General features: G+C 42.4%; 1 protein-coding gene across 6 annotated transcripts in view; it reads left to right on the top strand.

Annotated features, from left to right (window-relative positions):
* The window catches only part of COL4A5 (collagen type IV alpha 5 chain), a 140,984-nt gene that overhangs the window by 113,623 nt on the left and 1,476 nt on the right, over positions 1-25,885 (top strand). For 2 of the 6 annotated variants that reach the window (XM_037908329.2, XM_037908330.2), the window contains 16 exons: positions 1,175-1,301; positions 2,800-2,880; positions 3,911-4,009; positions 5,253-5,303; positions 6,156-6,341; positions 8,579-8,587; positions 11,641-11,649; positions 13,078-13,211; positions 13,897-13,969; positions 14,118-14,189; positions 14,893-15,021; positions 15,187-15,285; positions 18,485-18,697; positions 19,092-19,269; positions 23,474-23,588; positions 23,903-24,075. In XM_037908329.2, the coding sequence (XP_037764257.1) occupies positions 1,175-1,301; positions 2,800-2,880; positions 3,911-4,009; positions 5,253-5,303; positions 6,156-6,341; positions 8,579-8,587; positions 11,641-11,649; positions 13,078-13,211; positions 13,897-13,969; positions 14,118-14,189; positions 14,893-15,021; positions 15,187-15,285; positions 18,485-18,697; positions 19,092-19,269; positions 23,474-23,588; positions 23,903-24,075 (1,748 nt within the window). The remainder of the gene's footprint in view (positions 1-1,174; positions 1,302-2,799; positions 2,881-3,910; positions 4,010-5,252; positions 5,304-6,155; positions 6,342-8,578; positions 8,588-11,640; positions 11,650-13,077; positions 13,212-13,896; positions 13,970-14,117; positions 14,190-14,892; positions 15,022-15,186; positions 15,286-18,484; positions 18,698-19,091; positions 19,270-23,473; positions 23,589-23,902; positions 24,076-25,885) is intronic. The other 4 variants (XM_027822656.3, XM_027822655.3, XM_037908331.2 and 1 more) reach the window with 3 other exon arrangements.

Here is a 25,885-nt window from a genome sequence, read left to right as displayed (position 1 = left end):
GCTGTCTGGTCACCCTAGATCAGAGGTGGGCAAACTACGACCCACGGCCAACATCTGGCATGCGGGACCCTCCTGCCCCAGCCCCTGAGCTCCTGGCCCGGGAGGCTAGCCTCTGGCCCCTCCCCTGGTCTTTCCCCCTCCCCCGTAGCCTCAGCTCACTGCGCTGCCAGCGCAATGCTCTGGGCAGTGGGGCTGCGAGCTCCTGGGGCAGCACAGCTGCAGAGCCGGGCCCAACCCGGTGCTCTGTGCTGCGTGGCGCGTGGCTGGCTCCAGCCGGGCAGCACGGCTGTAGCGCCGCCAGCCACGGGTGCTCCAGGCAGTGCGGCAAGGGGGCAGGACGCAGGTGGGGTTGGATAGAGGGCAGGGAAGTTTGGGGTGGTGGTCAGGGGGTGGGGATGTGGATAGGGATCGGGGTGGTCAGAGGGCAGGGAACAGGGGGGTTGAAAGGGGTCAGGGATCCTGGGGGGGCAGTCAGGAAGGAGATGGGGGGTTGGATGGAGCATCGGGGGAAGGCAGGAGGAGGCAGGGGGCAGTCAGGGAGCAGGGGGTGGTGGATGAGGCAGGAATCCCAGGGGGGCCATCAGGGGACAGGGAACAGGAGGGGTTGGATGGGGTGGGGCCATCAGGGGGCGAGAAGCAGGGCGGGTTGGATAGAGGTCGGGGGCTGAGCCGCGCCTGGCTGTTGGGGAGGCACGGTCCCCCCTAACCGGCCCTCCATACAATTTTGGAAACCCGATGTGGCCCTCAGGCCAAAAAGTTTGCCCACTCCTGCCCTAGATGCAATATACCTGGGCTCCCACAATGCTATTTTTACAGTTGTATGTTTAAAATTGTTAAAAAAAAAAAAATCTCTCCATGTAGAACTAAAAGAAAGTAACCCCTCCAACTTTTTGCAATGCCAAAGAACAAACTTTGGGGAAAGGCTCTGGGGAACGCTATACAAACAAATTGTAGTGGCCACCATTAAAATCTTTACAATTGCCATTTTCAAGTAATAAACGTTACCAAGGTAGTTCCAGCACTAAGCATTGGTTAACATTAAGTTAGGCAAAAAGAAAAACTGTGAAGATTTTTAATGATATTCACTGGTGTCTGATGTCAAGAACAGGAACATGCAAAAAGAATTAAATGAAATGAATATGAATGGATCTAATTTTTGCCTAATATTTTCCAGGGTGACACTGGTTTCCCTGGATACCCAGGTAACCCTGGCAGCAAAGGTACACCTGGAAATCCTGGTTTGGCTGGATTACCTGGTAATCCAGGTGCAAAAGGAGAAGCAGGCCTTCCTGGATTCCCAGGTAATTTTACTTGGAATTTTCACTGGAATTTCCTGTCTTTCGCTCAGGCTCTCATGTTTTGACTTCCATGTCCAAAAGCAGGTAATTTGAATGGTGGCAGGCTGCAATTGCTCAGGGTTCTTACCGTGGAGCCAGTTCATGTAATGCTTCTGGAATCATCACTGCAAAGGAATAGAGATACATAATTTTAAACTTCCTTCTAAAATCAATGTCAATTCATTTGCAGTGAGGGAACCAGAACACATGAACATTTGTGAAAGCCAATACTACAGCTTAAGTTATCTGCATTGGTCAGATTACTAACTCCTCTGACGCACAAAATATCTGAGTTTGGCCATACTTTTTCCCTTGTGGATTGCTGCAACAAAGTCCTTGTGGACCTTGGCTTTTAATATAACTTACTACAAAATCTTGGCTTCTCTAAAGAATTAATTGTAAAGAGGAGATTTTTTCAGTATATACAAATATGAATATATTATGTTTGGCAATCTTATCTAGAGACTTTTTAATAGTCAATATAATTCAGGCTAAGGCTACACTTCAGAGCTTACAGCGCTTTACAGCAATGATGCAGCTACGCCGCGGTAGCGCTGCTGATGCGCTAAGCCGATGGGAGAGAGCTCGCCTGTCAACTTAATTACTCCAGCCCCCACAAGCGGCAGTAGTTATGTCAGTGAGAGAAGCTCTCCGACTGACGAAGCTCTTTCCACACCGACACTTAGGTTGGTGTAATTTATCTCACTCAGAGGGTTGACTTGTTCACATCCCTGAGCTACGTAACGTATACCAACCCAAGTTGTTGTGTGTAGACACCCCCGGGGCTCTCAAGTATGAATTTATTAATATATATAAACTAAGGGACCAATCATGATAGGTGTTAAGTGTCTTTAACTCACATCAACTTAATGCTGTGGAGGTGAGACCCATGTCCCATTAAGATCTTTTTCTGGAAAGGAGATAGGGAGTGGGGAATTATGGGTTAGCTGCTGTCCATTGTGCTTTCACTATGTTGCTCACTAAATATGCTGCTGCTGTTTACTAGGTTATATCCATTTTAGATGAAGTGATCTGTAGCCCACGAAAGCTTATGCTCAAATAAATTGGTTAGTCTCTAAGGTGCCACAAGTCCTCCTTTTCTTTTTGCGGATACAGACTAACACGGCTGCTACTCTGAAACCTGTCTGACTTAAGTTAGATATGCTATTGGCCTTCAGCATTAAGTAATTAAGAAGGTGGGATTCTGAAGGATGGCAGGAAAAAAACACCTTTAGGCCACCATGTTTTATATTGATGAACTTCCTCTTCTTTAAAGCCCTACTGTCCCTTTAAGTGAATGGTTGCAAATCTATGTTATTAACAGTTGCAGCATGTATTGTACAGTATCTTGATACTTTCTTGACACCCTTTACTTGGTCTGACTTGTACCTTATCCATTGCATATCAGTACCTGATAAAACATTGCAGTATCTTGTTTGATTAACATGTCTCTATTTCACAGGGACACCAGGAATTCCAGGACCAAAAGGTATTGATGGACCCCCAGGTAATCCTGGTCTCCCTGGATCACCTGGGCCCCCAGGTAGGCATGAATAGTACAACAAAGTCAAGCTAGAAGAACCATCAAACTGATTGCAGAACCTCAGTTATATTTCTATAGATGCCTGGCTTGTGCTGTTCATCAGAAAGTTCTATGACCTATAGTAGATATCTGACTCCCAAACTGTGACTTGCAGGATTAAACAGGAAAGAATGGTTTGAAATAGCGTCAAAGCTTTAGTTGAAAGTGAAAACTATAAAATGCTGTTTGAAAAATCCAAATTCCCTTTCAGAAAAATGTAGGCTGGCATTATGGGTTCTTTGTTTCTTCATAATAATTTCTGACATGGAGTCCCATCTTGGATGGCAAAATTCCCATTGACTACAGAGGGCATGTGACCAGATCCACTAGCGGCAAGTGAAGATTTACCATGGTGGAATTAGACCTGGCAAAAGGAGTACTGTGATTGCAAGTGTTACACTATGCATCCAATTATTGGGTTAAAACTGTAAACTGTCATGGAACTTTTGCTTGCAGGATTTGGTCCCATAAACCTTTTTAAAATTTGAAATAGCTTCTTTTTTCATATCTTGACAACTGTATTGTTTCATGTATATCTATTCTCATTCTCTCCCACTCACACACACGTGTATGTACAGTGCCCTGAAACCAAACTACAGTAATTCCATTATACTTGAAACTTCCTTCCATTAGCAACCCTGACTACTTGTGTCACTGATGAAGTTATCTCATTACCTTTTGAAACTAGCAAGTATCTGTAGGCTTTCTTTATATTAAGCATTGTAATAGCTTAGCCTGTGTTTGCAGAAGCAAGAACCTTATTTCACCTCTGAAAAGAAGCATTAGATGGATTTTAATCACCACTAAACTGCTTAAAGATCACAGTTCTGTGACCTTTTTCTGTGAGTGCAGAAAGCAGAGAAGGAAAGAGTTTTCGTTTTGATTTTAAATGTTCTCATTCACATGGACCTTACATTACTTGATCATTCCTTCAGTTTTAGTTTTGTAGTTGATGTGCTGTTGCTCTAATATGTTGCTATATTTTTTTTAGGTGATGTTGGCCGTCCTGGCACCCCAGGTCTTCCAGGGGAGAAAGGACAGCCAGGTCGGGATGGTATTCCTGGACCAGCTGGACAGAAGGGTGAACCAGGTTAGGTTCCTTCCTTTTTATTTTCTGCTTCTAACTATGTTCTGATTTCTGCTCAGTCCTCTTCCAATACCATCCATGCTCCCTCAGAATAGCCTCTGTGATTCCCAGCTCTTGGGGGTGCACACAACGGAGGGCATCAAGCCTCCAGTGAGATACAGAGCAAGAACTCTCTTCGCTCTTAGACATTTGGCCCTCTAAGGCTTTTGTAGTTGAGCACAATCCTTTTGCCTCTAATTCCATTCCAGCTGCCATTGCTTCTGCTCCTCTAGGGATGAGCTGCACCCATCCTGCCAGATCACTTTATTTGGCCCATCAACCAGGCATGCAGCTATGGGTGGGCTCACCCAGGTCCACCCAAATCTGAGTGTGAGAGGAGGTGGCTCTGCCAGCACCTGGAGTGAGGGAAGGGGTGAGAGCTGCAGCCAGCACGGAGCAGAGGATGGTGAAAGGGGATGAGAGGCAGCTCTTCCTAACGCCTGGAGGAGAGGAGGCAGTTCCTCTGCACCTGCTGCAGTGCAGGCAGAAGGCGGCAGCTCTGGTCACTGTGAACTCACTCCAGGATGGCCCTGGTGGACAGCTGCTGGGGTTGCTGAATGGGGGTAGTGTGTCCCCAGTGGCAGGGTAGTGTCTATGGGCACAAGCTCATCCTCCTTCCCAGAGATCATGTAGCTGAACATGGGTGGGCAGGTGTATATGGTAGTGTCATTGTGGGACTCATTGCTCTGATGGCCGTTTTCACAGCAGCAGCCAGCAAGCTGCACTGGGACAGCAAGGACCTCTTGTTCCTCAGCCACGAAGGCTTCCTCTTCCACTATATCCTGGAGCCTTTTTTTTTTTTTTAAAGAATGGCGCACCAAAGCATTTTAGTGGGTTGTGTGGCCCTCTACTACCTTAAAAATGTCCATCCCTGCTCTAAAACCTTCTTGGATCCAGAAGGTATTCTCTTAAAAATAGCTACTATCACACAACTACAAATGCAAATTTACCAAAACCCACAATGTGAAAGACCATCTTGAGGATGTAAAGAAACATGCCATGTAAGCAGCATATCACCTTGGAAGAGATCCCTTAACAGTGAGGGGAGATGTGGAAGTGAGCGAGAACCCTATTAGAAACCCCTCATTAAGGAAACCGAATTACCGGTAAGGGATTCTAACTTCTTATCTTTACCCTAGGCTTCCTGCTTTTGGAGATTTGAGCACTCCACATTTGTAAAAAGATTAATCTGTTTTTTTTTTTCCAGGTCAGCCAGGTTTTGGGCGCCCAGGACCTCCTGGACTCCCAGGATTATCAGGCAAAGTGTTGTTGTTCTTTTTTTAATAAGGATGTTTGTAAAATGTATATACACACAAAAGGGGGGAAAGGGGGTAGACGTTTAGCTGATATCGTTATGCTGTACCAAATTAACAATGTAGCAGTAACCTTTTATCTCATATACTACAGTAGGACCTCTCTAATTTGCATCAGTAACTGAGAGACCCTTGTCTCACTATTGAACTTAGTGAATTAACAATTAAGCAAAAACGACAAGACGGTTAAATCGACTGCATCATGCACTGTAGTTTGTTGTTTTACTCCTAACAAATATGGCTTACTTATAAGATATGACAATGGGTAAAATTTGCAGAAGCATCTAAGTGACTTTCAAAAGTCACCTGCAAATTTTCAGGAATGACTTAGACACTTAGAAGTCTAATTTCCTTTGACTTTCAAGGTGACTAAAACGCCTAGATAACTTGGGCACTTTTGAAAATTGTATCCTGTATGTCTTAACACTCTGTGCTATATTGTATGAAACTAATAAAGTCTTAATACTGGGGGATCTCACCACAGCAATGTCACGTCCATTAAACCTTTGCTCAGAAGTGGGGTTGTGAGACCCTTATGAGTTTGAGCATCAATGGATTTGAAGAGTAGCAGAGTGAGATTTAGCAAGGTCCTCTTGCATGCCACAAGTTGTACTTCTTGTCCTCTCACACCAGTTTTACATTGGTGTAACTCCATTGGTTCCAGTGAGGTGTGTTCAGATTTACACCTTTATAAGCAAGAATGGAATCAAGTCCTAGTACTTCAACTGAAGTTTGGATATTTTACACGTAACTAAACTAAATACAGCATCCATAAACATGTCTGTTTGGTTTAACAGGGCAAAAGGGCGAGATGGGATTACCTGGCCTTCCAGGATCCCCTGGAATTACAGGTTTGAAGGGTGAACCAGGTTTCCAGGGATTCCCCGGTCTACAAGGTCCACAAGGTCCACCAGGCCTGCCTGGGCCACCTATGGAAGGTCTTAAAGGTAGTCCTGGTCCACAAGGTGTACCGGGGAGACCAGGTAGGCATGCAGTTCATAACAGTCCATCTCTGTCAATAATTCTTTATTTTGCTGGCAGGTTATCGGCCTTTAGAACTTCTGAATTTCAGACCAATTCTTTTGATATGGTGTTTGGCTGACAGCCATGTTTCCATGGTATAACCTTTAAATATTTCTTGGTAACCAAAAGGCTGTCGTGCCAAAAGCAACAATATTAAGAAAGATACTAAAAACAAATAAAAATCTTGATTTCTGCTAGTCTCTTTTTTGAAAGACCCTGCTCATACCTGGCAGCAAAATACAATGCATTGATAAACATGAGATTCTCAGCATGTTGTCACAGCAATCATCTAGAGAGCACCAAATCAACTTTTGCAGCATCTGCCAAATATGCCTTTTTGACATTGTCACATGATCAATGAATTTCATCGTGCACAAAAATAAAAGTAATAAACTCCGTCATTCTAGGACCCATGAAAATCAAATTCATAATAGCATCACAGCATGATCAAATTGGATAGTGGTTTCTTCATCTCAACATCATGTATGCACATCATTGTTCCATCGTGTCACACAGTTCCAGTGGATTCAGTGCAACACCATGCAGTCTTCATCTTTCCATTCCATGTTTGTATCTTGTTCCTGCATCTACTAATTCTGGAAATGATGACTTCCATCCTGGGTTAACATCACTGAGCAGATCCCTGGTGTATTGAGGAATTAGATTAATGTATGTGTTTATATATTGTTTCATGGAAAATTCATCTATCGTAAGATGCCACTTTTGAGCAATTAAGGACTGTGTCAGTGAATATTCTGTCTTTCACCTCTCAAGGTCTTGTTGTACAGTTGTTACTTGGACATGAAATTAATTAGCAGCTAATACTATAAATTGCCACCCAATGCACTTGACATTCATTTTCAAGAGAAGCAGCTTTTTGAAAAGAAGTTGTTTGCTTGCTTACAAATAGAAAACACTTTTTTTTTTTAAACTGAAACTCTGCGAGTATTCTGAATTTGGGATTTTTCGTTGGTGAAAGCTCTGGGTGAGGAAGGTAAACATTGAGTTAGTGCATTTACAAAATAACTGCTATCCATATATTAGCAATTTAGAAATCGGGGGGAAGTTATGGGGTTTTTTTTCAATATACATTTTCTGTGGTCCTTAGGATTGTGAGCTTGGAGCCAAATTAACTTCTGGTGCAAGTAGATGCAACTCCAAGTAAGGGCTGTGACAATCTAGACCTCTGAGATCTTCTGATGAAAAGTGGTATCCAAGTGCAAAGTATTATGATGATGAAACATTCCATAGAGCAGCTGATTGCTGTTCTATAACAATCGGCGCCTTTACTTAAAATAATTTCTCATGCGAAAAGTTACCCACAAAATCTAAATTGTATAAAGTAAAACATTAAATTCTGAACAATTTGTAATCCCAAAATTTACCTGTAGCACAGGTATATTTCTGCTGGTCTCTGATCCTGTTTACATGTTTCGTATAAACCCTGCAATTATTAACTTAAATCAGTCAGCGAGCTAGAAGACAAGACCATTATTTTGTGCACATTTTAGGTTATCAGCTGGAAAACACCAGTGAAGTTCTGCTCAGGCATGTTTTCTCTCTTTCATCTCCATTTTTGTTGCATGTAGTATATCAAGTGAAATGTTAGTCTTGCTCATTTGTGCATGGACTAATGTGGATAAACCGCACTATTACTGCAGTTCTATTACAATCAGCACTTTGTAGAACAAAAGGACTATAGCCCATCATGGAAATGCTGCTTTCATAACATTTCAACCTTAGGCAGTTAGTCATAAAAGCAGCTCTGCTGCTGACAAATTATCCCACTCCTAAGGAAATAATAAATAGAAACATGAATCAGATGCATCCATTGCTTGCTAACTTCTGGGTGTATCTTCAGACTAGTTAAAGTGACCAAATTCAAACCCAGTGTCATTCTATTGACTTCTGCTGAGTTATATCTGGGATGAGTTTGGCCTGATGATAATAGTAAGGGTTTATGAATAACTACTACAGTAAAGCAGATTCCTAAGAGAATGAAACACTATTTTTAACTCCCTATTTTATTATTGACCACAAACAGTAATAGTTTGGTGTTTGTGTACTGTATGTAAAGCAATATTGAGCTAAATCTAAATTTAAAGGTTTAGTTTAATACATTGACATTTCTAACAGTTTTGATGTTTTTCCCCCTGTTGTAATGATGGCCTTGGTGAACTTTGATCCCTACTCCCAGGTCCCTCAGGTTAGCCCCTTAACTCCAAAATAGTACTTTGCATGAAGTTGAATGTGTATACTTTAAAAAAACCTTTTTGGTGTATAAATGTAGAGAACTAAGGTCAGGTATACCAAGTCATTCTTCATATGTACCTTTGATGTGCAGAGTACAGGAAAGCCAAATGCAGGCTTTCAGCCTCCACTGTGCCCATCGTTTGGGGGCTGATCCTGGGAAGTGCTGAGCACCCTTTGTTCCCTAACTACAGACAAGTTAAGACCATGTGGCACCTTACTAGTGGCTTTCAGAAGCCTGCAGGATTGCACCCCTGACTGGGAAACATATTTTGTAATATTTCTTCCCAGTCCAATTGAAAGGGGAAAAGTAAGATTTCTCCCACTCTCCCCCTTTAAAAACTGATATGCTGCACAGTGTTCTCATCCCTTCCCTGTAGATCCATGGTTTGCAGGTCAGTCAGATGACAACATTCATTTCTGTAAAACGTGCAGTTATTGATTACAGACAGCCAGGAGTGAGGGCACTGTATAAGGAACACAGTCTGGATTAGCCTTCATAATCTATTATGTTGTTTCTTTGGCAAAGTTGACAAGCATATATTTTGTATAATCTTAAATGTAGATTTTGAGAGCCAAGAATTCCTTATTTTTTAGATTCTATGTGCTGCAAATTTAACGTGGCTATCTTGATTGTTGTTTTGAGTCTTAAGAGAAGAAAAACGCTAAATGAAATAAAAAGTGAGCAATAGGCACCTCATGTGGTGCCTCTGCTGTGATACTTGTTCTCTGTAAAATATTTGTTGTTCACCAAACCAGTTGGGGTCTGAGGATACCTATAGGCTTTTTATTTAACAAGCAGCAGGAGGAAGGAAAGTAGATATGTATGCCAGTGCATATAGAAGGGATTGAAAGAAGACTTTTCCAAGGGCAGGCTGTGCAAAAAGATGAAGAATTATCCATTCATGCTGTTACACAGTTCTGGTTATTATGAATAGCTCGCTTAGGGCTTGTCAACACATGAAAGCTTTACCAGTTATACCAGTTTAACCATATCAGTATAACTCCCTGTGTGGGCCCTCTTATTTTAGAATTAGAGTGGCTTTTTTAAAGCTTAAAACCCTTCCAAAGTTACATAAACTAGCCCAAAAAGGCCCTCTTGTTTGAGAATAAGAGTGCCTACCCAGCGACTATACCAGTATAACTATGGCGCTTCAAATTCACACGTTAGCTTATGCCAGTATAATTTTCCCATGTAGACAAGCCCTTATTTTCATACCCGTGTTTCACCTCCATAAGGTTTGTGGAACAGAGAGCGGCTTCCATTGCCATATACTAGTTTTAACGAAATTGGAGCACAAAGCTATCTCCTCTCTAAGGCTGCAGAAGATGTTTCATAAGTGCTTAGCCATTTTTTCAGATTTATCTAAATCATAATATGCTGTGCATGTAGCACTAGCCAGATGTTGTAAAGTCCCAATGTCTGTCCTTAGAATGAAAATGACTTGGCATACCTATGTAATTACAAGTTTATTAAATGAAGTCTTGAAAGTTTTGCTATGATGACTTGTAGGAAACAAACTGCTGTGATCAAAGTTCAATAGCAATGAATCAATTTAGTTTTAACTGTGTACACTAAGTGCTGCTAGAGACTTAATGTATCAATCTATTTCCACATCCGCTCTAGGTCATAAAGTACAAAAATAACGTGGTCTCCTCTTTTTATCTAATTGTGGTTTTGTCTGCATCACAAATCCGTCACACAGTGTGGCTTGAATAGCAGTCATGCTCCATGCGACGCCCAGCATCCTGGGTAAGCAGAGGGGCTGCAGTTCAAGACGGAGGGCCACATGAGCTAGCCCCCTCTCCATGCTTTGTCTAATACTCTCTATCTCACCAAATTCAGCACAGACTCTCAGCTAGGCATTCATCCTATTTGGAAATCATAGCAAAACTTACATAAGAATGAATTACATTTTATAAGAAATTAACATTAGCAACAAGATGCTTTTTTTTAACCATTATAAAGCTAGTATTAATAAAGTGTCAAAAGCATAGAAAAGTGTAGAAAAATAAAGCATTGAGATAAACCTGACATGTTTACCGTGGTTTTTAGCTGAACGTTGCATGAAATATGTATTTAAATCATTTCACTGACATGAAAATGGGTGAGGGGTGATGGATCCAGATTGTCTTAATTCTGGAGGATGGCAGGGAGAAGGTCATTAAAGACTTGCTGCACTGAACAGAAGAACCTTTAAATTGGCTTTCCAAGTGTGTTGCAGCATAAAAAAATCTCCCTAAGAAATTAAAACAGACCAATTAGCATTTTGTGGCATTTTTTATCAAGAACAATGCCAACAAGAGAACAGTTCTAAGCATAGATGTACATGTCATGCTATATATTTTCCTCCAGATTACCTTTCTAGCACCTGACCAGTGCACATTTTAAAAAATTTCATTTGTTCCATTTTTTTGTGTTGCTAACTAGTATTCTGCTCTTCAGCTTCCATTCACAAATGGTGACATTCACATCTGTGCAGTGGGACTTAAGTGGTGATTGGATCTTGTGGTAACCCTCTGCACAGAGATGAATTTCAGCCAAAAAGAAGGTGAAAGCTTCTGACTCTATTAATTAAATTGGATATCCACCAAACTCTAGGCCATGCAGAGGCGGTGTTCTGTCAGTGAAATGGTTACTTAGGACAACCCTCATTTGTATAGGACTAACTGGCAGCAGACCTCACTTGTAACGTTAAAGCAAAAACATGCTCTTCAGTAAAGCTTAAGTTTCTGATTTAATGAAGAGTGTCATGTTGGCCTTAGCAGCCTAATCACCAGAATAAGTTGTATGTGAAAATGTATATATTTGCCTACTCATGTATGGTTTTTTGCATGCATGTTGATTATGTTGTAAATACAAAATATACTGGTGAAATGGGTTTTTGTTTAGTGCATATACTATCTACCATCCGTACTATTTCTAACTAGTAATCTTGTTTTGTACTGTGTGATGTCTGATCCTTCTAACATCGATCATTGGGCTTTGGTGAACTCTGATCCTTCCAGGTCCTCCAGGTTAGATTCTTAACTTGGTCAATTTATTTCACTGCATTGCATTTGTCATACGAAAAATTGATGTTTCCCTGTAATTCAAAGATTGTTTTTAAGTGCTGTGGGTACCCTGTAGATGGTACCTGTTGACAGTTAGCATTCCTGAGAAGGTAACCTGTAATTAGTTCTCATGTGTGCTGTACCAGACCCAGTGTTTCTTCAGAATAAGCTTGTATGGTGGCATGTGTCTGTAGCTGACAACTGCACGACTTGTTTGATATGTGGCACTAAATTGCTACTGAATTTTAAAAAGAAATGGTTAGGGTTTTATCTTCAGAACTGCATGCAGAAATCTCACTCATCAAATCCATTCTCTGTACGTGGCCTCTTTGAGCTCTTTAAAGAGAGACTTTAAATTGATAAAAGTTTCAGAAGAATTGAAAAGCCAGTACACTTACAAAATCTTATTACATGGGTAGAATTAAGGACGAGAAAGTCATGAATTCTCCAGCAAAGAGAAGACTCTATTTGTAAGACCCCTTCATCTCCACATATAAAGGTATAAATAGATATGTGACTTAAATCATAGCAGCACTTTCCATTTTACGTGCCATACAGTTTGTGTCACACATGAGTAACGCTGACCTTATATTTATCACTGTGGAACAAAGGTGAAATGATCTCATCAGGTGTTTTGTTTTCAATATATTATGAGTTGTTTTTATGAACTTACATGAAAATGTCAACAACAGGGTATTTTGCCCTCTGTCTACAAAAAGGAAAGGGTAATGCAATCACCAGGGTCTTGTTTAGGTACCCCCTACTGCTCAGTGGAGAAATTTGTTGAGTGCACATTTAAGAATAAACTAATCCTGAATGTTAGAGAAAATAATTGAAACAAATGTCCAATCTCCATTGGGGTTTATATATTGAAATCAGCCTAATTATTGGAGAGGGGATTAATCAACTGAAAGGGGCATTCACCCCTGAGCTTTGGTTGGGGAAGGCTCTGCTCTTACCCTTACTCCTGTCTCCTCTGCCTCTCCGCGGTGGAACAGCCTCCAAGAGAGGCAGGATTTAGAGACATTTTTTACCTTCCCCAGTCAGGAGCAGCACTTTGGGGAGGGAGCACACCAGTCCTGCTTCCCTCAATGGAAACGTCAAACTCTGTCTGCAATAAGGGGCAGCATTTTACTCTGTGACACTGGCTTTCACAATGGAGTTGGTCAATCAAGAAAACACTCACGAAGGGGAGAACGCTATGTACTCCCATTAGATTGGCCCTAGCCATGCACTTTGCATTGGTGGTGTGGGAAGCCAAGCTAATATATATATATTTTAATGTAGAGACCACAGTCCTTATATGCAAATCCATAGCATATAAGGACTGCACAGAAGTCATGGGCAGGCTGACTCATACTGATCCATGAACATCTGTTATGTAATATCAAGGTCTGCCAGGGCCAGAAGGTCCACGGGGTCCCCCTGGAAATGGAGGATTTAAAGGAGAAAAAGGAAACCCAGGTCAGCCTGGCCAGCCTGGCCTCCCTGGTCTAAAAGGAGATCAAGGACCACCTGGACGCCAGGTATGATAAGGAGTGATGCTTATTTCTAGTTGGGAGTGTTTTATTTTTAAAGAGAATCAAATACGGAGCTTTCCAGTTGGAAGATGGATTTTATAATGAACCTAAAGCCATACTGTAGTTTCTAACACTCTGGAACAGATCCTGACTTCTAGTGGGCCGGGGAGGTATAGAGGACATTGGGATCATCTCTAACCCTCTTCCCTCCCACACACACGTGGCTGGGCAGGATTTCTCCATAGTGTTCAAGTGAGAGCAACAGTAGCCAGTGCGCCATCCTTGCTCTGTTGCCCCTTGCCAGTGAGCGATGATGGCAAATCTCCCAGTCAGTGTCTGTACGTGTTTGTGTGTATCAAATTGGCCATGGGTTTTGTGCACCCCGGTTTTTTGGAAGCCCAGCCTCAGACTCCTTTAGGCCTGGCTTTTCAAAGGTGCCGAGCCTCCCACAACTCCCACTCTAGGCCACCTACTGGCCTGTTCACAGATGTAGTAATAAATGAGCCCTATTGCACGCTCTCCTTTTTTCGCTATGGATTTATCCATTCATGGTGCTGTTTCCTGACTCAAGTTTCTATGTGTAGCAAGAATCCTTGGGAATCCTATAGATTCTTGTTTGTCCCCAGCCCACATTTTTTCTCTCCTGAGACTCAATGAGAGGATTAAATAATTGTGAAGCTACTTTGTTTAGGGTGATCCTGGTCGTCCCGGCCTGAATGGAATGAAAGGTGATCCTGGGGTTCCAGGTGTTCCAGGATTTCCAGGTATTTAAAAGTCATTTCAGATAAAGCCCTTAGAACTCCGTAATGTCCAACTAGTAGAGGAGAGGAGCCCACTTTGGGCACTCATGCTGTAGATCTTTTCAGGAAGCACGTACTTTCACTGTGTAACTGTATTGGTTTGGTGTTTCAGGTATGAAGGGCCCCATTGGACCTCCAGGAGCAATTGGTTTTAAAGGTGATCAAGGCCCATCAGGTCCACCAGGTATGAATCATGGTTGATGCTACCATTCCACTTTCTTGTCTTCAGAGAGGTAGAATTGGACCCACAGGCATGGAGCCAAGTCCATTCCTGGTGTAACTCACTCAGATTGGGCAGAGATACCCCAACAATGGAATATGTCCTTTAATCTATGATATGAACAGCAATTTAAACACCATTATAAAATAACAAACACCATTCATTGTTTTTAAAACTTTATTTCCACTTTCCTAGTAAGGGAAAAGCCACTTAGATATCTGATGTAGACCCGTTCCTCTTCATTCAGTGGAAAGAAGCTGCTCGCAGGGGCGGGGGCAGGGGGTAGTTGACGATTTCCTGTTCCAACACTTCCTCCACTGAGTTTTTTCTATGTGGTGGTTCCATGTTGACTCAAGGGCACCATGGAGAAAAGGACTTCAGCACAGTTTAATGCCAGTAATAAAGCTGACTTTACTCTGTGTTTCCTTGGATACATGGAACAGCCCCTATAAGAGTCAATCTATCCTTTTTGCAAGGATGCAGCTAAGAGCAAATTTTTGCCTTGAACCTCTAGTTACAGTGTTTATTCCATTGATCAGATTTCTTGACTGATGTCATCTTAAAGAATTATAGGACTGATGAACTAATCAAACTTCCCTTTGAGTCTTTTGGAATCACTCCCATCTTGGATTGTCCGTCTCTCTAATACAAATGTGCTTTATCCTAGGTCCACCGGGCTTACCTGGCCCTTCTGGACAAACCATTGTAGTAAAAGGTGACTCAGGTCCTCCAGGTCCACCAGGCCAGCCTGGATTGTCAGGCCCACCAGGATTGCCAGGTCCACCAGGATTGCCAGGTATGATCACTGTGGACTGAAGGCTTTATTGCTTATTTTTATAGAAAGTGACTAGTTAACAGGATGCAGTAGACCATTTGTTCTAGAGAGGTTCCTGGGTTTATTTGCCGAGACTTTGGTGAGCTTGCAAGAGTGTAACTTTCATTGCTCCATTTATTTTTCTAGGTCCAATAGGCCTTCCAGGGGATCCTGGGCGAGATGGACTTCCTGGATTTGATGGTCCAGGAGGACGTAAAGGCGAGAGAGGACTTCCAGGCCAACCAGGTATAATAAATACCCTAGTTCTGGTGAGGAAAAAGGGGGTTGGTATGTCAAAAAAAAAAGTCTCTTCTTAAGAATGCAGACAAATGTCAGGACTTGTGTTCTATTGCAATTCACATGCAACAATATTACATTTTTAGGAATAGGGTTGTGACAGGTTCGGTCACAGAGACCCCCTTGGGACTGTCGCCTGATGTGCTGAAACTACCTCTGAGCCCATCTTCCCTGCCAGCTTGGGACTCCAGAACGCTGTGTTGTTGAGCCAGACACACAAGCCTGCTGCAACACAGACCCAGTGTCTGAATCACTCCCCAAAGCTGCAGACTTAACTGAAAACCACTCAGCAGGTTACCTATCTCCAGCACTCAGACACCCAGTTCCCAATGGGATCCAAACCCCAAATAAATCCATTTTACTCTGTATAAAGCTTATACAGGGTAAATTAATAAATTCCCCTCTGTAACACTGTTAGAGAGAGATGCAAACTGTTTGCTCCCCCAGATATTAATCACTTACTCTGGGTTTACTAATAAACAAAAATGATTTTATTAAGTATAAAAAGTAGTATTTAAGTGGTTTAAAGTAATAACAGACAGAACAAAGCAAAATACCACGCAAAATAAAACAAAACATGCAGGTCTAAGCCTAATACATTTAAGAAACTGAGTACAGGTAAATCTCACCCTCAGAGATGTTCCAATACGCTTCTTTCACAGACTAGACTCCTTCTTAGTCTGGGCCCAATCCTTTCGCCAGTACAGTTCTTGTTAGTTCCAGCTTAGGTGGTAACTCTGGGGTTTCTCATGACTGGCAGCCCCCTTTGTTCTGTTCCACCCCCTTTTATATCTTTGGCACAAGGCGGGAATCCTTTGTCTCTCTCTGGGTTCCTGCCCTTCCTGCTAAATGGAAAAGCACCAGGTTTAAGATGGATTCCAGTATAATGTGACATGTTCACATGTCCTGTGGGACCCCAAGCCTCCATTCTTTCCAGCCTGACTCACATAAACACAGGAAGGCCTGCAAGTAAACAGAGCCATTTACAGCCAATTGTCCTAGTTAATGGGAGCCATCAAGATTCCAAGCCACCATTAATGGCCCACACTTTGCATAGTTACAGTAGGACTTCAGAGTAATACTTCATGTTTCTAGCTTCAGATATGAGAATGATACATTAATACAAATAGGATGAACAGACTCAGTAGATCATAAGCTTTGTAATGATACTTTACAAGAGACCTTTTGCATAAAGCATATTCCAGTTACATCATATTCACACTTATAAACATATTTCCATAAACATATGGAGTGCAACGTCACAAGGGTTTCCCAGCTATCCTGCTGTTAGATAGTCCAATATGGTGTCTTTGCTGGTGTATGCTAGAGGCTTGAAAAGTCATTAGTCTTAAAACCTCTCAGTGGCAGACTCCGTACCAATATTGTTGCCGAATCCAGTCCCTGGATGTTGTTTTATTTCACTTTGTTTTGAATTCAATAGAACACTCTTTGCAGCCTATGACACATGGTGTATAATTAGGACAGTAACAAACAAAGAGGAGTAGAAAGGAAAATAGAGTGTTATGTTTTTGCATTGAAACAATGGATCAGAAAAACTGTTCTCATGGGGAAAGAATTCCAGCAAGTCAGGTCTGTGTGGAGCAAAGGCACTGAACTGTGGGAGGGGAAAAGTTTAACTAGATACCAGCTAAAATCTACTAAAGCACCAGGACCCAAAGTCCCATAAACTTTCAGTGAGATTTGGACTCTGAAGTGTTTGTCACTTTTTTGAAATTTTTACCCATCAACTAGAAATAGAAGGCAAGTGGGGAGTAAGTGGGAATCAAATTATGCTAATAAGATGGTGATCCGAAGTAACAGGCCTTGAATGCTAGAGTCAGAACCCTCAGGGCTGAATCTTCATCTGGAGGAGGTGGAGGTTCTAGACCGTAATTTGTACCAAGTTTTCTAAAATGCCCTGATACAAACAAAATTAAGGGAAGGAATATGCCTAAAGAAGTTAAATATCAGTGCTGGTGAGAAAAGGTCAAAATTTCAACAACAAAAAGAGGCAAAAAATTCCACAAAACGTTTTTTGGAATTGTTTGTCCTGGGTTTTTTTGACCAGCTCTGTGAAATATTCTGTTAGCATAGTTTGAAAACATGCAAGAAGAGAATGTCCTTAATAAAGAACCTGGAAGGGAAAAGGTCAAACTTGCTAGAGATTGAGTTCTAAAAACTTAGCTAATTAAGAGCAATGACAAAGAGGGGACCCTGAAGTTCCCAGGCACGTTCTTTATGCTCTGCGCTAAGGTTGTTAATGGCATATTTTATCTTCCATTCTTAGGGCCTATTCCAAAGCCCATTGCAGTCTTTCCATTTATTTCAGTGGATTTTGGATCTCCTCAAAGAGAGGGAGTGTGTTCTAGCGTAAGACACTTAGCTCAGCTCTGCCATTGACTTGCTTTTTGACATGTAAGCAAGTCAGGTAGGGCTAACTTGCTACACTGCACATACATGTGTGTGGGTTTGGAATGGCTTACCTACCTTGTACATAGCTAACTACAGTACTCTATGGCCCCCAGTTCCTGTAGTATCTGAGCGCCTCTCCATCACTAATGCATTATCCTCAGAACACACCTGTGAGATATGGCAATACTATTAGTCCCATTATTTTACAGCTGGGGAACAGTCACTGAGGAACTTAAATGACTTGCCCAAGACCACACCGGAAGCCTGTGAAAGTACCCTGGAGCAGGGTATTGCACAAAGGTCTCCCAAATTGCAGATTAGCACCCTAACCACTGAACCAACCTTATTGGAGCCATTAAGTACCAAGAAGCATTGCACAGGCTAATTAGGCAACCAGTTGTGCTTGTTGTCACGTGCAGTTTAGAACATTGGGCTCTTCTGGGTTAATTTGCAGACATGCTGAGCAATTCTAGAGCCAGCTGAAGTCAATGGGAGTTTGGGAGCTGTGGCTGCTTCCATACCTCTGAAAATCAGGTCCTTTATTTCTACAGGCCTGCACTTATTTACCTTTTTAAAACCCCTTTGAAAACCAGGGAGAATATTCACCTGACTCATAGGGAGCGCTTGGGCTTCATGAATGTGTTCAAGGTGTGCTGTGTTCCTTGGATGAAATGTGCTAGAGTAGTTAACAGATATGCGAACAAATGTCTGTGCTGTGCTTCTCCTATGTGAACAGGCTTTCAAGGTACGCAGGGACCCCCTGGTCCTGATGGCTTGCAAGGCCCACCAGGTCCTCCTGGAACAGCTTCTGTTGCTCATGGATTCCTTATAACTCGACACAGCCAGACTACAGACACACCACTGTGCCCACAAGGAACAATAAGGATATACGATGGATTTTCTCTTCTGTACGTTCAGGGAAATGAGAGAGCCCATGGCCAGGACTTAGGTGAGATGCATTGTATGCACTGTTGGTGTGGGTTTTTACAGGGGAAGGAATTACCAGCTTCTTCTCACAATTCTCTGATTCCTTATAATCCCTGAGAATCCTACAGCCCAGGAGGTCATACACATAAGGGTAGGGGCTTGAGCGCTGAGATCTGTCATCTCCATGGGCTTGAGCCTGCACCTTAAAGATGCGTGGTCACACACTGAAATTCACAGGCAATATTTTGCCTGCATATTGCAGTTTGGCAATCCATGCTGTGCATTCATGAGAGGCTGAGAAGAATATGCAGATAGTGTTTAAAAAACGGGGGTGAGGAGTCTACATTTCCTTTAAGCACAGTAAGATGAGAATTCTTTTCTGTATCATAATTCATATATATGTATATCTTCTGTAGGCACAGCTGGGAGCTGTCTCCGCCGTTTCAGCACCATGCCCTTCATGTTCTGTAACATCAACAACGTGTGTAATTTTGCATCAAGAAATGATTATTCCTATTGGCTGTCCACTCCGAAGCCAATGCCAATGAGCATGGAGCCACTGACTGGGCAGAGCATTCAGCCATTCATTAGCCGGTGAGCCAAAATAGGCTGTAAGATTTTGCATGGGATCTGTAAAGATAACACATCTTGTTGAAATGTGGTTTTGAGCCTGCAGGCTGAATATTAAGACATGGTAAAATGATTAATCATTTGTGTGTATTTTCTCTGAGGAATAATAGAACAACTTCTTATTTTAATGGCGGTGAATGTGTTATGTGTGTAATCCAGTCTAGTGCCTCAGAGCAGGGGACTGGCAACCACTACTGATTTGCTACTTTTATTTCCACAGCACCTGAGAATGCTGTGGACATTTTCATTATTTTTCATTTTTATTCCATCCGTTGATCTAAAATCTCATGAATTTTGGTGCTTTTAAGGGGACATCATCATTTAAAAACATTTTAAAAAACAAACTAATAGGCCAAAAGCTTTTAAATATCTATTTTTACTTCTCATTTATGCACAGCACTTCTTGCGCTTTATTTAGCATGGACAGTGAAAGTAGACTAGACTAGTTTCCCTTTTTAAAATCATTTTCACCTTCTGGTTCTCAGCAGCATCACAGTGCTATAGTATTTGGGTTGCAAACACTGCAGGACAATCCAGGCAAAAAGAGATTGTTTTGAATGGACCTATTTACATTTCTGAAAACATTTCTGTTAATATCAAGGTTTGTGAAACTTGAGTAACAAAGCCTACAATTCTGGGCCAAAATCACTACCTTACAAGTCCTATCAACTCTGCTCTTTGAATAGCATACAACCTTAAATTGTGCATCTTGGCATATTCTTATGATTTATGTAGCATCCACAAAGGCCTAAAGTCTATGAACATGCACAAGGAGAGACAATTAGTGACATAAAGAACTTATAATCATATCTTATGAAGAGAGACAGATGTTTGCATATTTCCTTTCACCCAAGAATCCCAAAGTACTTAGCAAACTTTACAAACTATGAGCCAAATTCTCAGCTGGCAAAACTCCATTGCTTTTGGGGGAATTTTGCCAACTGAAAATTTGGCCCTATATTTAAATATATTGAAATGTAATGTCATATGGGAAACCTTTTAAACAATGCACAGCAGCACTATATCACAGTTCCGGACAGAGAGTGAAGAATGCCTTATCCGGTGGAAACTAGAAGGGAGGGGTGAGCAGAAACTACCTACCAACCTGGAAGTTTGTCTGGATGCAGGATCTAGCAACCCTAGTCTTTTATAAAAGTGTCATGGAATCTTTAATGAGCATAAGTGGTCAGGACCTTGTCCCTACCTTTCATCGCAAGCCAATACCGAATTGCTACTCTTATCTGGCACAAAGACTTAAAATTTTGTGGGGACTGGATGGGTGCTCAAAGGTACCCAGAGTAACTTCCAGAAAAAAAAGCTCTTCCCAGCTTGGGTCAAAAAAGGCTTCTTGATGGGTGATCTGGTAGAGATTCTGCAATTCTTTGAGTAGCTGTCCCTATAGGTATGTGCACATGCCTATAAGCGTTCAATCTGAGATTTTTGGTAGCAGTGTCCATATGCCAGTACCTGCGCTCTACACATCCTCATGCTCCAATCCAAGGGTAAATAGGGGAGGCAGACCTGCCACTGCTTCAGTTCCTTCTCAGCCACCTGTGGCTGCAGATGGAGAGTTGTGGTGCCCAGTAGCTTTAGCATTACGTAGCTTGCTTGCTTTTTCTTTTCTTTTCTCTTTAGTTTGTGGTTTTATTTTTTTTCCTCTGTGCAAGCTGTGTGCCTTTGGGGCAGGGGGTTCCCCCCACCTTTGTTTTCATGGTCGGGACTTCCTGCCTGTCCTCAGCCCCTTTTTGTCTGTGGCCTTCGTGGCTTGTACCCAAAACCCCAAGCTTCAAACTCTGCCAGGCCTTCCTGTCAGTGACAGACATTTCAGCTGCTTCCACTGTCTCAGTGTATTTCATGTTCCATCGAAGTGTAAGGTCTATGTGGGCTGAAGAGCAAACCCAGGAAGCTGAGAGGGGACAGGCTCAAGATGCTCCTTATAGAGTGTTCTTTAAGACCCACCTCTTTGGGGTCTGATTTTTTTTTCTTCCCTCCATGCCCACCCCCAGCTGTGGCCCCCATCTCGGCCCCCTTACTCCTCTCTGGGTTCCCCCCTCCCGGAGACATGGCCCTGTTCCCGGCCCCTGCTCTGGTGGATGGGGGTGGGGGGTGCAGACAGGGGTAAGGGGGCGCATGAGATAAAAAGTAAAAACTGCTTTCAGCACCCCCATTATTAAAAGCGTTCCAGCACCACTGCCCACTGTAGATACTTTCAAAGATGCTGCCTGGTCGTCTGTGCACACCTTTTCCCACCACTATGCTAATTGTGCATGCTTCCATAGCAGATGCAGCCTTTGGTGCGGCTGTCCTCTAAACTGTACTAGATCCTTCTCCTCAGCACCCACCTCTGTAGTTGGAGGCCTGCTTGGGAATCACCTAAAGCGGAGCACACACAGGGACAACTACTCGAAGAAGGAGAGGTTAATTAGCTGTACAGTAACTGCAGTTCTTTGAGATGTTTTGTCCCTATGGGTGCTCCACTGCCTGCCCTCCGTCCCCTCTACACTGTAGTCCTTGCCATGCCAGATTTTATAGTTGAGAAGGAAGTGGAGCAGCAGCAGTTCTGCCTTCCCCTATATGTCCTTGAATCAAAGCACAAGGATTTATAGGGCAGAGGCACAGATCCACAGACACTGCTACCAGAAATCTCTGATGGAAAGTACCCATAGGGACAAATCATCTGAGTGAACTCCAGTTACTGTACTAGTCAATAACATCTCCAAAAATGAGTTTTCACTAGTAGATTTGTGCAAATATTACTGGGCCAATTTCTGCCACTGCTGATGTAGATACAACTCCACATGAGGATAATGGGAGGTGAAGCCATGTAACAGAGCAAAAATTGGGCTTGAGTGTCCAGCTAATCATAGGTGCTGGAACTAGGCGTGCGGATGGTGCTGCAGCACCCCCTCACTTAAAGTGCTTTCCATTATATACAGGATTTACAGTTTGGTTCAATGGCTCACAGCACCCCCACTATACAAATTATTCCAGCACCCCTGGAGCTAATAATTAATTAGAATGAAAGTGCAAGAACATCTGTCTTTACGGTCACTGTTTCAAATCTTGCCCATATCTGTAGTGTCACTGTCTTTCAACAATTGTTTGTATGGTCTAGATCAGTGGTTCTCAAAGCCAGTCCGCCGCTTGTTCAGGGAAAGCCCCTGGCGGGCCAGACCGGTTTGTTTACCTGCTGCGTCCGCAGGTTCGGCTGATTGCGGCTCCCACTGGCTCCTGGTTCACCGCTCCAGGCCAATGGGGGCTGCGGGAAGCGGCACGGGCCAAGGGACGTGCTGGCTGCCCTTCCCACAGCCCCCATTGGCCCGGAGCGGCAAACTGCTGCCAGTGGGAGCCGCGATCGGCCGAACCTGTGGACGCGGCAGGTAAACAAACCAGTCCGGCCCGCCAGGGGCTTTCCCTGAACAAGCGGCGGACCGGCTTTGAGAACCACTGGTCTAGATGAGATAAGTTGACATTTGGAGTCTATTACTTTGTGGCTTTTATGATTTGGATACAAACCCACTATGACTGGCATACTTGTTAGCAGTCTCAGATGACAAGCTAATGACTGAGGGCCTGATCCAATGCCCATTTAAGTAGTTGGGAATCTTTCAATGGCCTTTGGATCACGCTCAAATTATCCTGAAGACTGAACTCCACGTTCTGACCTGTGGCACTGTTCCCTTGAAATCAGGATTCGTGCACAACAGGAAGGTAGTGTGGCAAGCTAGTTCTACCGCTGTGTATTTTACCTATTATGTGGAAAACCAAAGAATGTTAGCTTTCAGTACTGTCAGTCTGGCACCTTTTAAGGAGTCTACTGTACTATGTATTTTTAAACAGAGCTCTCCCAATTTTACCTGTGTAAGTAGGGATTGATTGGGCTCACTAAAAGTTAGTTTTTTTATAGGTACTCAATGCAATTAGATACAAAAAAAATTCTGATCTATATTCCTATTTGTTTCACTGATGCCGTGGGAAATTCTGCATACATATAAAACTGTTTGAGGGGTGCAGTAGATCTAAATTGTTACAGCAGCCTTTCTTACATTATTTTTTCCCAGTTTTTCCTGTCATTTCTCGAAATTCTCCTGAAATAAAACTAGTATTTGGCTTACTTAATACGTTATTGTAATGGTGTGATGTTTTTTATACCTCTCCTCATGTTCAGATGTGCAGTATGTGAAGCTCCTGCCATGGTTATAGCTGTCCATAGTCAGACCATTCAAATTCCGTCATGTCCGCAAGGCTGGGACTCTCTTTGGATTGGTTATTCTTTCATGATGGTAAGGGCCTCCTCCTCTCTCCCCAAATTTACTGTTAACTGTTTGTGGCTTGTACTAGCTACTTCGGGATTTTCTGTTACAAAAAACAGTTTGTACCATTAAAATGATATTTACCTATTGCTGCCAACTATGTAACAGAGATCAGTTATTTCCCAAAATTCAGATGCCACTGTAATCAGTAATCCTAGGTAAACGTTATCTACAGCATTGTCTTAACAAACAGGAAAAAAGAATTAACTTGATTTTTTGAAACAGGGTGACTTCTTCTAGTGCTTATGGATCCCAATTTAACTTACAAGTTGTTTCTTTTCTAGCACACAAGTGCTGGTGCAGAGGGCTCTGGACAGGCCTTGGCATCCCCAGGTTCCTGTTTGGAAGAATTCCGCTCTGCTCCTTTTATTGAGTGTCATGGTCGTGGTACTTGTAATTACTATGCCAATTCATACAGTTTCTGGCTGGCAACCGTAGAGATATCAGAAATGTTTAGGTAAGAGAGCTTATTTCTTGCACATCACTTATTGTGTACTGAATGCATTGGAAATTGCATTTATTTTCAAAGGACAAATGGTGATTTAGATCCTTATTTGACGTCTTAATTAATCCTTGTAAAACTGGTAATTTTTGCCTTTTCCCTCATCTAAATGTGTGTGTCATGCTTTCTAAGACCAGTTTTCCAGGAATTTGTTTACTTGGGAAAATCTTTTACATCTTGTCCGAACTTGCTGGGGTGCATTCTATTGGCTGTTTTGCAAGGACTCAGAGCTACTTTCTCCTCACCCTTACTTACATTGACCAGTAGCTTATTCCAAAAGTAGTCCCATTGTAATGAGACTATATCAAAGCGTGATGTATTTATTCAATGTGAGTAACGATGTCACAGTCTGACACTGAATGATCATTTTTGTGTTTTTTCTTGACATTTAGACAGACTCAGATATCTCAAATGTTGTTTGCCGGAGTACAGGCATGAAATCCTGGCCCCACTGACGTCAATGGAAGTTTTGCCATCGACTTCTCTGGGGCCATGATTTCACCTTAGGATTTTGCAAACTCTTCAGGCTTGTACTCTTATCACTTCCTTCACAAGTTTAGAGTGGTACCATTGTTCTATGGAAAAATAACTTGCTTTCATAGAAACAAATTTTATAACCGAATGGTGACTTGTCTCTCAAATGAAAATTAACAAGTTCTGACTGCAGCTTATATTGAAAAATGACAGCTGTCGACTTCACAAATGTCGCACAATGAGCTTTATCCACAAAATGTGTTATACAACGTTAGTGGGTATCTACAACATGGAACATGTTCCAATTATAACACCGAAGTAGTACCATTTATTTTTGTATTAGGCAGTCATTATACCATTGGTTTGCAGTTTGGCTGATCAGTGGTAATTAACATGTTGTCCTGACCAGTAATAACCCTCATGCATCTTTTAATCTCCTCTTCTTCCTTATCATCATTCACTATTTTCAGTCTCACCCAAACTTAGCTTTCTGTTTATTTCTCCTTTTCAAAAATGTGTTTATACCGTTCACTTGAAAGAAGTGGACTACTCATATGTGACCAAGTAATGACAGTCTTGCATGTGATGGCAGGGGCAAGGCTCAACAGCCAGGGGTTCACTTCCAGTTTCTTTCAGGAATATAAGCTTATGCTTCAGGGTTTCAGCCAGCCATCTGCAGGGGTCAGGAAGAGATTCTTTCCCCCACTCCAGTGTGTGGTGTTTTGCTTTGTTTTATTTTTTAAATCTCCTTTCTCTGAAGCATCAGGGCTGGCCACAGCTGGAGATGACATTGGATTGAGAGAGTCAGACCTCTGAGGTGGCACCGAGCATTCTCTCTCTCAGGTGCTTGGCTGGCAGGTTCCTGTTCACACACTCACGTTCTAACTGATCACCATATGTGGGGACATAAAGGAATTTTCCAAGTCAGGTTGGCAGTGACCGTGGGGATTTTTTGCCTTCCTATGCAGGGCGTGGGTATGGTTCACTTGCCAGGGTTATCTAGATATATCTCACTTTATTATAGTTTCCCTGCCATTGTGGGCTCTCCAGAACTGGTGCATCTCGGTCCCGCCTACAGGCGGATAGTAGTCTAGCCTCCTGTGAGCTATAAAACTTTGGTCTAATTTTGGTGGTTCGGTTTAGTGTCCGAGTGCTGGGTGCCATTGGTGGCCGGTGATATACAGAAGGTCAGGCAGATGATCTGGTGGTCTCTTCTGGCCTTAAACTTTATGACCTAGTTGGACTTTTTTTTATATAATCACTCATGTACATACCCTTACACAATGGAAGG

The sequence above is a fragment of the Chelonia mydas genome, chromosome 9 (genome assembly GCF_015237465.2).
Source record: "Chelonia mydas isolate rCheMyd1 chromosome 9, rCheMyd1.pri.v2, whole genome shotgun sequence".
Lineage (NCBI taxonomy): Eukaryota > Metazoa > Chordata > Testudines > Cheloniidae > Chelonia > Chelonia mydas.
This window is presented reverse-complemented; position numbering and strand designations above follow the sequence as displayed.